The 12,164-nt window shown below is 47.4% G+C and overlaps 2 protein-coding genes across 2 annotated transcripts; one reads left to right on the top strand and one right to left on the bottom strand.

Annotated features, from left to right (window-relative positions):
• The first annotated feature begins 2,055 nt into the window (after positions 1-2,055).
• On the top strand, positions 2,056-3,084 carry TBRG1 (transforming growth factor beta regulator 1). Its single transcript, XM_056863800.1, has one exon. The coding sequence runs from the start codon at positions 2,056-2,058 to the stop codon at positions 3,076-3,078; it is 1,023 nt and encodes a 340-aa protein (XP_056719778.1). The 3' UTR covers positions 3,079-3,084.
• A 2,096-nt stretch (positions 3,085-5,180) lies between these two features.
• LOC130490047 (translational activator of cytochrome c oxidase 1) lies at positions 5,181-11,854 on the bottom strand. The gene is made up of 5 exons (XM_056863843.1): positions 11,638-11,854; positions 9,828-9,934; positions 8,428-8,558; positions 6,332-6,509; positions 5,181-5,406 (listed from the first exon to the last, which is right to left on the bottom strand). The coding sequence occupies exons 1-5, from the start codon at positions 11,852-11,854 to the stop codon at positions 5,206-5,208; spliced, it is 834 nt and encodes a 277-aa protein (XP_056719821.1). The 3' UTR covers positions 5,181-5,205.
• Between the last annotated feature and the right edge of the window lie 310 nt (positions 11,855-12,164).

Below are 12,164 nucleotides of genomic sequence, written 5' to 3'. Positions count from 1 at the left end.
TGGTAGAGCCTCTGCTTGGCATGCAGAAGGTCCCAGGTTCAATCCCCGGCATCTCCAGTTAAAGGGGCTAGGCAGGTAGGTAATGCGAAAGACCCCTGCCTGAGACCCTGGAGAGCCAGCAAGAGGGACCATGGCTTAGTGGTAGAGCCTCTGCTTGGCATGCAGAAGGCCCCAGGTTCAATCCCCAGCATCTCCAGTTAAAGGGACGAGGCAGGTAGGTGATGCGAAAGACCTCCACCTGAGACCCTGGAGAGCCAGCAAGAGGGACCATGGTTAGTGGTAGATCATCTGCTTGGCATGCAGAGGGTCCCAGGTTCAATCCCCAGCATCTCCAGTTAAAGGGACAAGGCAGGTAGGAGATGCGAAAGACCTCCACCTGAGACCCTGGAGAGCCAGCAAGAGGGGCCATGGCTTAGTGGTAGAGCCTCTGCTCGGCATGCAGAGGGTCCCAGTTTCAATCCCCAGCATCTCCAAGGCAGGTAGGTGATGCGAAAGACCCCTGTCTGAGACCCTGGAGAGCCAGGAAAAGGGGCCATGGCTCACTGGTAGAGCATCTGCTTCTCATGCAGAAGGTCCCACGTTCAATCTCCGGCATCTCCAGTTAAAGGGACCAGGCAAGTAGGTGATGTGAAAGACCTCTGCCTGAGACCCTGGAGAGCTGCTGCCAGCCTGAGTAGACAATACTGACTTTGATGGACCTTGGGGGGTCTGATTCAGTATCAGGCAGCTTCCGTTTCTCTAAATTTCTCATTGCTGTTGCCTCTTTCTGTAGAGGAGCATTCCCAGGTATTTCTAAAATGAGGGGTGGGGGCCATGCTTCTTCAACTCGCATGGCCTTTTTGTTCGCTGCTTTTTTTTTTAAATTAGAAACTTGCACAGAACTGGCACTTTCCTGAGCCTGCAACGCTTCACGGGAGGGAAATGTTAAATCCGTGCCCTTCTGTTGGGGATGATTCTATGAACTAAAGATGGCTTGGAACCCAGGCTCTGGCACCACCCATTTGGGCAGGCGGTTCTGATTCTTACATAGTTGAGAGCCAGCATGGTGTAGTGGTTAAGAGTGGTGGACTCTGATCTGGAGAACCAGGTTTGATTCCCCACTCCTACACATGAACAGCAGTCTCTAACCTGGTGAACTGGGTTGGTTTCCCAGGTCCTTCACATGAAGCCAGCTGGGTGACCTTGGGTTAGTCTCAGCTCTCTTAGAGCTCTCTCAGCCCCACCTGCTTCACAAGGTGTCTGTTGTGGGGAGAGGAAGGGAAGGCGATTGTAAGCCGGTTTGATTCTCCTTAAAAGGTAGAGAAAATTAGCATATAAAAGCCAACTCTTTTTCTTCTTCTATTGTTTCTAGGATTCTTGGGGATGCAAAACACCCAGCTGATATTTGGAGGACAGGTGGTTCTATTGTCTTGCTGAAACTAAATAGTCTTGGGTCTGGTCAGTGCCTCGATAAGGAAGATCCTGTAAATAAATGTGAGTTCTGTAGAAGAAAGGTGGGAGGTAAATACTTTCGTGGCTGTGTGTGTGTGTGGAATGGCAATACACCATTAGGTGTATCCCTACTGTATTATTTTGAGTTTTCACTGCTTTAGTATTTGCATTTTGGCATGGTTATTATCATGAGCCTGAAAATTAGGATTGGCTTAGAAATAAATCCATATTGAAACTACCTTTGAGACTTTGCTTTTCTTCCAGCAAGCGTTGTTTAGTGGTTAAGCGTGGTCGTTTGGAGCGGTGGACTCTGATCTGGAGAACCGGGTTTGATTCCCAGTTCCTCATGAGCGACGGACTCTAATCTGGAGAACTGGGTTCAATTCCCCGCTCCTCCATACGCAGCCTGCTGGGTGACCTTGGGCTAGTCACAGCTGTCGTAGAGCTCTCTCAGCCCCACCTACCTCACAAGGTGCCTATTGTGGGGAGGGGAAGGTGATTGTAAGCCGGTTTGATTCTTCCTTAAGTGATAAAGTCGGCATATTAAAACCACCTCTTCTTCCTCTGCCTCCCTAGATTTCATCTCCTGTCTGCTCTGTTACCTAGCCCTTGCCTTCCTTCACAATGAAGAAAGTGCCACGGAAAAATCAAGGTGAGCGCTACCGCCTGAAGTTCCGGCGTTTGCGCCGTGCAGCCAAGGTGTTGGTTTACGAGAACGCAGCTTTGTGCGATGAGATTGCCCGACTTGAGGCGAAATACCTGCGTGTGCGAGAGGAGCGTCGTTTCCTGCTTGCCCGCCTGTTGCAAGCCCAAGCCCTGGCAGATGACGAGTCTCCTGTGCCTGCCGCCGCCGCAGTATCACAACCCTCCCCAGACGAGCCAACTGTCCGCAAGCCTCGCCGAGAGCGTAAAGGCAAAGAGAACGGTAGGGCATCCAGACGGAGGGTGGCGACAGAGCCAGGGATCCTCCGGCTGGTTCCCCCGCTACCCTTGGATCCTTCTGGCCGTCCTGTTTTCCCCATCACGTTGGGATCGCTGACTGTGTACAGCCTGGGTGAAATTGTCTCGGACCGTCCCAGTTTCCACACAGAGAGCGCCATCTACCCTGTCGGCTACTGCAGCACCAGGATCTTCGCTAGCACCCGCAGGCCGGTTCACCGCTGCCTTTATACCTGCCAGATCAAGGACGGCGGTGCTGGGCCGTGCTTTGAAATTGCTCCTGAGGATGAGCCGGGTTGTGTGTTTGCCGGCCCCACACTTGACACCTGTCACGCTCAGCTCCTGGAAGCGGTGGGTGCGGCTCAGCTGGAGCCAGCGGGCGCCGAGTTCTTTGGTCTCTCGCACCCGGCCGTCCAGCACCTCATCCAGAGCTGCCCAGGGGCACGCAAGTGTGCCGGGTACCGCTGGTTCCGCTTTGAGGTGTGCCGCCCAGCAGATGGGCCCCCGCCTGAGGGGATACCATCAGGAAACCCTGGCACTGATTACGAAGCTTTCCAGAACCAGGGCTTGGCGGGGCCTGTAGGCTTGGACTTCCCAGAAGCAACTCCCTCCCCACCCAGTGGGAATGGATACGCGGAACTCTTTCTGCCGTGCGCTCCGTCAGGGGGGTCCCCCATTCCCCAGAGCCCAGAAAGTGACACTGACTGAATCTTGCCAGGTCACGTTCAACACTACTCACAAAATAGACCTATGCTGTAATATAAGAATATCTACAAAACACAACAGCACGTTGGCTAATCTCTAATAAATGTAATAAACTCTAATAAATGTAATAATAACAAACTCAGACAAGGTTTCTGGAAACGTACTATAACAACGTTACAATAACAAACCGAGATGCTTCTTTCCTGGACAAGCCCCCCAGGAAAAAAGCAAGCATCTTCCTAAGCTGTGGACTCCATTCCCTGCTGCTATTTGTGGATTTTGGATACATATAGATGTATTTTGCCCATTTAGGGCACTTAGAATTGGTTTGTTATTGTTATGTTGTTATATTCATGTTTCCAGTAATCATGTTTGAGTTTGTTATTATTACATTGATTAGAGATTGTTACATTTATTAGAGATTAGCCAACATGCTGTTGTGTTTTGTGGTTGAATCTTGCCAGATATGCACCTCTGGAGAGCAGGGAGCGTCCCCTACTGCCCTTAAACTCTCCTGTGGCTGAAACTGCGTGGACATCCTAAACTGCTGGTACAGTAGTTTGTATAGTGGCTCTCTTGGTCTGCATAGGTATAAATTAATTTAGTGGTATGTCTGCATAAAGATTTTTGAGACAAGTACTTCAAGTGATTATTTGTCAATAAAATTAATTGCAGGAAAAAAAACCCTCTGGTGATTTTGCCATTATCTCACTGCAAAAACTCTGGTGAATACGTCCTCATATGGACTGACATATATTTCACATCTTCTTTGAAACAGGGTTACACTTGTAAGTGCATTATGTGGCCAAACTTCAGATTTCACAGGAGAATAATGATCTGAGGAAAGGGAAAAGTTAGGTAAAAATCTCCCTCTGGTTTTGCAAATGTTATCACATAACCGTGTGAATGCTGGGAATTTGTGCAGATAGTGTGTGCTGCAGAGCACGTTTTGCTTGTGCTAGCATTTCTGTTTATGTGAAATCAGTGGTTTTGCATAAGCACTGCCCAAATGGAAGGGCTGGCTAGCACAATAGGAAGTGCACTCCACAGCAGAGACTATATAGTATGCCTAGAACTTAGATTTTTATACTCCACTTTTCTCTCCAACATGGACCCAAAACAGATTACAACAATATTCTCCCTTCCTCTGTTTTATCCTAACAACCACATTGTGAGGTGGGTTACCTTGAGAGAGTAACTGGCCCAAGGTCAGCCAGCAAGCTTCCATGCTAGAGTGGGGATTCGAACCTGGCTCTGCTAGATCCTCGCCTTAAACTGTAACCATTGCACCATACTATGGAAAGGATACATTTGGGGATATGACAGAAGACAGAGTGGAATTCTGCAAAATCTACCGCCTGAAAAATTACAAACTGGTGAATTCAGAAAACAAAATGGCTTTTGTGAAGCTTTATGGCACTCTTACTCGGATATGCCCTATTTCTTTTGAAATTAGAGAATTGCCAATTGAAAATAAATGGAATACATCTATTACTGGAAATAAATGGAATTTGTTGCACACATACATTCACTACCCTGAAAACCAAAAATGCCTCCACGAGCAAATTCCATCTTCCAATTGCTGAATTACGTTTACCCTCCAAATGCATGCATCAGTGTTATCAAAACCATTTATTTTGCAGGGTTACCAGTCTGGCACGCCCAGAAATAACATCTGAAGGGAAAGTTAAGAACTGAATTCTCCTGTGATGAATTTAGGTAAAATGGGAAGCGATTTCACACGAACCTCGGGCTCAGAAATACCCACAATTCACTGCCACTCCTGGACCAGCCCTAGTCCAGTAGCAAGACTGAAAACCTACCAATGTGGCTACCGTTGCTGTGCTTCAGCAGTGAACATTGCAAGCTGTTGCTGGTTTGTTCCTGATGTCCCCCCACCATGTAATGTTGATGTAATCCGTTACCTTTGTTGAGGCTGCCTTTAGGCGAGGAATGGTACCTGTGAAGGCAGCCCAAGCGGGCAACCCTAAGCCCAGGTTGTCAGTTTTGACAGGTAAAAAGCCACTCCATATTCGACGTCCATGAAAAGTACAAACACTCAATTTGTAAGTTTTTTTGGCAGCTCAGAGAGAGAGAGGGGGAGAGGTACTATGGAGATAGGCTGTAATCTTATTCAATGTTGTCATATATTCGTATGACATCTTGACAGTCTCCGAGTGCCTGTAGCAGCTGTGACGTCCGATCCATCTCCTCGTCCGACAGCTGGGCAGTAATAGTCGGGATGTACTCGAGGCTGACCGAATGCGAGCAGAGGCCCAGCGTGTCCAGCTTTTCACGGACTTGCCTCAAGGTAGGCACAGAGCAAATGAACTGGGGCAGGAGAGAGAAAGGAAGAAAGAAGTTTCACCCACAAATCCTTCACAGCCCTCAGAAACAGACGGGAGCATTGACAGCAATCATGGAATACTGTTTAGTTAAGGTTCCTGAGAAGTGGCAAAGGGATGGGAAAAAGCAGTGGCTCAGTGGTAGAGCCTCTGCTTGGCATGCAGAAGGTCCCAGGTTCTATCCCTGGCCTCTCCAGTTAAAGGGTCTAGGCAAGTAGGTGATGTGAAAGATCTCAGCCTGAGACCCTGGAGAGCCACTTCTGGTCTGAGTAGACAATACTGACTGATGGACCAAGGGTCTGACTCAGCATAAGGCAGCTTCATGTGTTTGTGTGACAGGACCCTCAATACACTGAAAAGGGACCTAGTGGAGACTTAAAAGAACAAGGAATCCTGAGATCCAGGGCAAGAGAGGGATGTAGGTATGACTGCCATGTTCTACAGGAGATTAAAAAAAAGACCTAGGTTAAGAGCAAAAGGGGGAGAGTTCTGCAGAACGGATGCGACAATTTTTTTTAAGGGAGCATGTTCTATAAAGGGCACAGGACTGCAATTGGCTGCACTGTTTATTGTATATCTCGTCTTGTTTTTACTGCATTTGTTTTCTAATGTTATAATCTAGCCTTACTGGATTATTCTATGTGTAAGTTGCTTTTATTGCATTGGTTTAACATTTTGCAATCTGCCTTGAGTCTGAGCAAGAAAGGTGGACTGCCAAGTAACTGAAGAAATAAAATATGTGAGTCTGAGAAATGTATTTATTCTTCGGTGGGTTGGAGGGATGGAAAGAAAGAAGGCCCTCGTTGGTCCTCTGAGAAAACAAAGGGAGCTTTTGAAGTCAGAGCATTGGCTTGAGACAGCACCGAGGGTCACCACCTCCATCCCTCACCTAACCACGTCAGGCACCTCACCTTCAGCGTCACTTTCTCCTCCTCATCTTCCTCTTCTTGGACATCTTCAGCGCCAGCTTCAAAAGCCAGCTCGAGCGCCCGTTCCAAGCTGACAGGATTGCCGGCCTGGTCCTGGGTGCCCACCACGATAATCCCTTTCTTCTCAAACTTGTGCCGCGCTCCGTCAGCAAAGAGCGCCCTGCAGGGAACCCAACGAGAAACCCCTGATACAAAAACAAACGGGAGTGGACCACAGGAGCTAGGATGGATGTCGATCTCAATTGTTACGAGGGCCAGATATGACATAAATTTCACTTGGTCAAGCCAGGCCAGGCCTCACCAGCCCAGATCAAGAGTGTGTGTGTGTTTGGGGGGGCCGCCTTGGCTGGCTCGCAGGCCATATAAGAGCTCTCAAGGGGCCCGATTCAGCCCGCGGGCCTTATGTTTGACACCCCTGATCTAGGAACTATCTTGGAAGAATTGCTCAACCAGTCCTCTTAGTCCATTTGATTTTTCTCTGCCATTCCTCTAAGGAGCTTGTAGACTTTAACCCGCTCAACGACCCTGTGAGGTGAGTGAAGCTGTGCGTGTATGACCGGCCTGAAGCCAGCCTGTGGCAGGATGGGGACATGAACTAATTGAATACTTCAGCCACTTCACCACACTGGCTCAATTAAGTCAGTTCTAGTTCCAGGCAAAATTATGACCACAGCAGGAATATGATTTGCCAAGAGGGCTCATTTCCCTAAGAAGGCAAAAGTTCCATCTCCTGTGCCCTATAGATCACGGCACCCAGTTCTCTCTCTCTCTCTCCCACTACTACGAGGGGAAGGTTTCCTATGTTCTCCTAAACATCTACCTGCCACACTAACACACTTAACCCTTTGGATGCCACCTTTCTAGAGAATGCCGACTCCCTGGGTTTTCCTCTCCACTGGAATCCCAAAGAGATTCTCTCTGGGATCTGGCCACTGTCCTCCTATTGAGCAGCGAGTAATGGGAGGGATGAAGAGAAAAAATGCTCTAGGAAAAGGGGTCTCATAATTGGGAAGGCTCCTGAAATGTACCCTTTTATTTAGCAAATGTTGGTAGGTTGTGTGTCTTAAAAAAGCCTACTGTTCTGTCAGACCTCCAACCCTTTGCGTTCTCTTTTCATTCTGAACTGCCTTTCCTTTCTAACCTCCGCTTTGCTGTATATTTTTCATGAGGCTTGTTGGGAAATTGTGGGTTAGGGCGGATGAGATGATGTGTTGGTTTTACCCTGTGCACTTTTAAAAGCTACAAGCAATGAAAATCACCAAGAAAAAACCTCTCTCCCGCCACACTATGCTATGGAGTCTTGACCCCCTTTCTCAAAATATCTACCGGTCCTGGCCCCAACCCCCTACTTAGCCCACTAGTACCCAGCCTCTCCAAGCAACCTCATCCGACAGAAAGCCAGGAAAATCAATATTCTCATAGTCCAACGAGCAGCTAGATAATCCACACACACAATCCCCCAAAAAGAAAGCCAGAGAAACTATCTATGGCAATAAGGGTCAAACCAAACATGACCACATAGAGAGCCAGCGTGGTGTAGTTGTCAAGAACAGTAGTTTGGAGCAGTGGACTCTGATCTGGATTTGATTCTCCACTCCTCCACATGAGCAGTGGAGGCTAATCTGGCGAACTGGATTTGTTTCCCTACTCCTACACATGAAGCCAGCTGTGTGACCTTGGTCACACTCTCTCAGCCCCACCTACCTCACAGGGGGTCTGTTGTCGGGGGAGGGGAAGGGAAGGTGATTGTAAGCCGGTTTGATTCTGCCTTAAGCGGTAGAGAAAGTTGGCATATAAAAACCAACTCTTCTTCTTCACATAAGACCCATAAATGACTCTGGATACGTTTTAAACTACAAATAACAGCTGGGGAGTAGGGTACAATTCAGATCTGAATTGTGTTGCAGGAAAGGGAGAGATGAGATCCTTCCCTCCTTGCTACTGTGTTTTTAGTCTCAAACGCAACACACAGTTCACCTGCAATTTTAAAAACAGTGGGAGATCTATCCTTATCAGCTACTGCCATTGCTCCCACTTTAAAACTATGTCAGGGCTAGCCCTTTTCACGCCACACTAACCCGTTTTGGCTCAGAAGACGTCGGATTTCCTGCAAAGACCTCTTCATGTTGTCCGTCAGTACTTCAATAAGAAGGGAGGCACCGCCGGGACCACGCGCTTCATACAACTGGTAGAAGGATTTAGATTTCTCCTGCCAAAAGTAAAACATAGCAAGCCCTATCTTTAGAGGACCCAGAGACAACATTCTTTCTTGTGTTTAAGGAGGTCTAACCCATGTCATCCTTTGGTTTTGGGGTAATTAGGGCCAAGGCTCAGTGTTGAAAGGACAGGGGGTTGGATCCAACCAGCTTTTCCACTATTGAGAAAGGGAGCAGGGATCCTCTCTGACAACCCAAGAAGGGGTCATGGGACCTGAAGTGTGATGGAGGCTACCGTAAGAAGGAAAATCGGCCAAGATAGAGCAAAAGAGCTAACTCCAACCCACATTCCAAAGAGTTGTAACAAAGATTTGTGGAAATTGTAAGACACGTTTTGCAGTACACATGTAATGACAAAAATCAAAGGGGCTGACAATATTACACAAAACCACATTCCTCAATCCAGCTGCTCTACTGATTGGTTCCTTCCACCAACTTTGGAAGGAAGACATTGGGGGTACATAAAGAATTACGAAGACGGAGGGGAATAAACAACTAGGTTCCTCCCCCAATAACACAATAACAACACTGCTGAACTCTGGAGCTAGATGGGTAATTCACCCACTGACCTCAGTTTAAGCCTCAACAATATAGCAGTGTAAGACAATTGCCGAGTAGGCTCGAAGCATGAAGCTCAATTAGCCCCGAATGGCCTGTTAAAGTCTTCCTCATAACACGGCTTTGCATAGAATCATAGAGTTGGAAGGGACCACCAGGGTCATCTTGCCCAACCCCCTGCACAATGCAGGAAATTCACAACTACCTCCCCCCCACCACACCCCCAGTTACCCCTACTCCATTCCCAGAAGATTGCCAAGATGCCCTCCCTCTCATGATCTGCTTAAGGTCATAGAATCAGCATTGCCGACAGATGGCCATCTAACCTCTTCTTTAAAACCTCCAGGGAAGGAGAGCTCACCACCTCCCGAGGAAGCCTGTTCTGATGAAGAACCGCTCTGACTGTTAGAAAATTCTTCCTAATGTCTAGGCGGAAACTCTTTAGAGCATGTTCGCGTTCATATTTTGAATTCAACTTGAGGCACCACTTCACTAAAAGGTGGGCCACTGTTGATCTAAGTGATGGGTCTGGAAGTCTTGAGGAGACAAAGGTGTGGTAAGCTATACATAATAAATGCTCTCTTTCCAGTCATTATTGGCATATCACTCTCCTTCCTTCAAAATACACTACTCTCGGGGGGGGGGGGGGCAAAAGGCACGGTGGTCCTATCAGCAGTCTGACAATGAGCAGTACAAAAACATACCCCGCCAGCAATAGCTCCTGCAATGGAAGATTTCGGCATGCTCTTGCTACGACATTGCTCAATAATATTGGCTAAATTAGTGTTCAGCTCTGGATTGGGACCTCCTTCTGCCAAAGAAATGAAAGAAGAGAGAGCAGATTTATTATTATTATTATTACGTCTTCTGCCTTTAATCAACGAATCCATTTTGATTAACCATTTTTTAAACTATTGATCAACCACAAAGATTAGTCAGATGACATGCATTTTATATATATATATATCAGTACTTTATGAGTATGAGTACTTTAAAAGGCTGTAGATGGCAAACATCTTAGAAGAGGCATCCCCCATTTGTTCACACAGAGAAGGGAATGCCTCTTCTAAAACAGTGCCCACTGCAACATGTATTAAAAATTAAGTTGCTTTGCCTTTGAAACTAGTGTTTTATTCATGTGCAAACACATGCTGATTGAATAGAATAAAACTCACACCACTAACTGATTTCTTAAAAATTGGGCGTAAACCTGAATTATAGTTGCGTACCATCCTTTCTCCAAGGGAGCTCAAAGCAGTGGTAAATGGGATTTCCCCCTTTTGTCCTCACAATAATCCTGGGCAGTAAACTGACATTTCTCATTAAAACAGCCTGTTCTCTACCTCGTCCTGTTATCCACTGCCACCCTCTCACCTGCACATGGGGATCTACTCACCACACTGGATGGAATGGCTGTGTGTAGTGGTTAAGAGTGGTGATTTGGAGCAGTGGACTCTAATCTGGAGAACTGGGTTTAATTCCTCACTCCTCCATGTGAGCGGCTGATGCTAATCTGGTGAACCGGGTTGGTTTCCCCACTCCTACACACGAAGCCTGCTGGGTGACCTTGGGCTAGTCGCAGCTCTCTTCAAGCTCTCTCAGCCCCACCTACCTCATAAGAATATAAGAAAGGCCCTGCTGGATCAGACCAAGGCCCATCAGGTCCAGCAGTCTGTTCACACAGTGGCCAACCAGGTGCCTCTAGGAAGCCCACTGCAGCAGCACTATCCTGCCTGTGTTCCACAGCACCCAAAATAATAGGCATGCTCCTCTGATACTAGAGAGAATGGGTATGCAGCATGACTAATATCCATTCTAACTAACAGCCATGAATACCCCTCTCCTCCATGAATACGTCCACTCCCCTCTTAAAGCCTTCCAAGCTGGCAGCCATCACCACATCCTGGGGCAGGGAGTTCCACAATTTAACTATGCGTTGTGTGAAAAAATACTTCCTTTTATCTGTTTTGAATCTCTCCCCCTCCAGCGTTAGCAGATGACCCCGTGTTCTAGTATTATGGGAGAGGGAGAAAAACTTCTCCCTGTCCACTCTCTCCAAACCATGCAGAATTTTATAGACCTTTATCATGTCTCCCCTCAGCCACCTTTTCACAGGGTGTTTGTTGTGGGGAGGGGAAGGGAAGCCAGTTTGATTCTTCCTTAAGTGGTAGAGAAAGTTGGCATATAAAAACCAACTCTTCTTCTACAGGTGATAACACTGCCTTGCCTTTTGCTATTGTGAGTGATTTGAAGGGATTTGGCTTGTGAGGCGACAGGCCCAAGGTCACCCAACAAACTCCAGTGCTGAACAAAAATGTGAACCCCCTGTTTCTCTGGGCCAGGTCTAACACTTTAATCTCCCTGGCAGTCCAGTGCAGAAGGCAAGAAATGAGGGTTACTACAAGAAAAGAATGTCTTCCATCGGCACAGAATTTACAGTTCTTGGGAATCTCAGCGCCTATTACAAACATTTTAAAATAGTGTACAGAGGGAGGGAGGGAGCTAGAGTTGTACCTCTTACAGCCAGCCGGATCATCATGCTGAGCTTCTGAAAGACGCGGCTTCGAGCTGCATCCTTGGGTCCCTTGACATGCTTGACTTTGGACCACTTGTTATGTCCAGCAAACACAGCGCAAGAGGCATGGATGCTGCAACTGGGGTGGTCCAGGAACGTCCAAAGGCGTCGGCGAAAGAGGCCATTAACCCTCATGAGGGTGGCACCTACAAACATGGCTTGGATGGGACAAAAAGGTGCATATAATCAGATCTTGGAAGTTGCAGCCCATCCATGAAATAGGTTGTCCATTAGCATATCCTATAAATGCCACTTTAAACCAGAGTAGATGCAGCAAAACACCTTGCAAAGAGCAAGAAAACCTTGCTTCAAATCCTTCCACTTCTATTCAAGTGACTTAGCAACCTTCTGTTTGCCTATCTGCAATGTGAGAATAATACTGGCCTACCTTGCAGGTAGGGTTGCCAGCTCCAAGTTGGGAAATACCTGGAGATTTTGGGGGCGGAGCCTGAGGAGGGCAGGACTT

This window comes from Euleptes europaea, chromosome 18 (assembly GCF_029931775.1).
Source record: "Euleptes europaea isolate rEulEur1 chromosome 18, rEulEur1.hap1, whole genome shotgun sequence".
In the NCBI taxonomy this organism is placed as follows: Eukaryota; Metazoa; Chordata; class Lepidosauria; order Squamata; family Sphaerodactylidae; genus Euleptes; species Euleptes europaea.
This window is presented reverse-complemented; position numbering and strand designations above follow the sequence as displayed.

What these genes read in the sequence shown, in the direction of transcription:
- TBRG1 (XM_056863800.1), top strand. Translation starts at nt 2,056, where the DNA reads ATGAAGAAAGTGCCACGGAAAAATCAAGGTGAGCGCTACCGCCTGAAG.
- LOC130490047 (XM_056863843.1), bottom strand. Translation starts at nt 11,854, where the DNA reads ATGTTTGTAGGTGCCACCCTCATGAGGGTTAATGGCCTCTTTCGCCGA. An exon ending in CGTCTTCTGAGCCAAAACGG is followed by an intron (nt 6,510 to 8,427) that starts GTTAGTGTGGCG and finishes GGTTCCCTGCAG; the next exon opens with GGCGCTCTTTGCTGACGGAG. An exon ending in AGGAGAAAGTGACGCTGAAG is followed by an intron (nt 5,407 to 6,331) that starts GTGAGGTGCCTG and finishes CTCCTGCCCCAG; the next exon opens with TTCATTTGCTCTGTGCCTAC.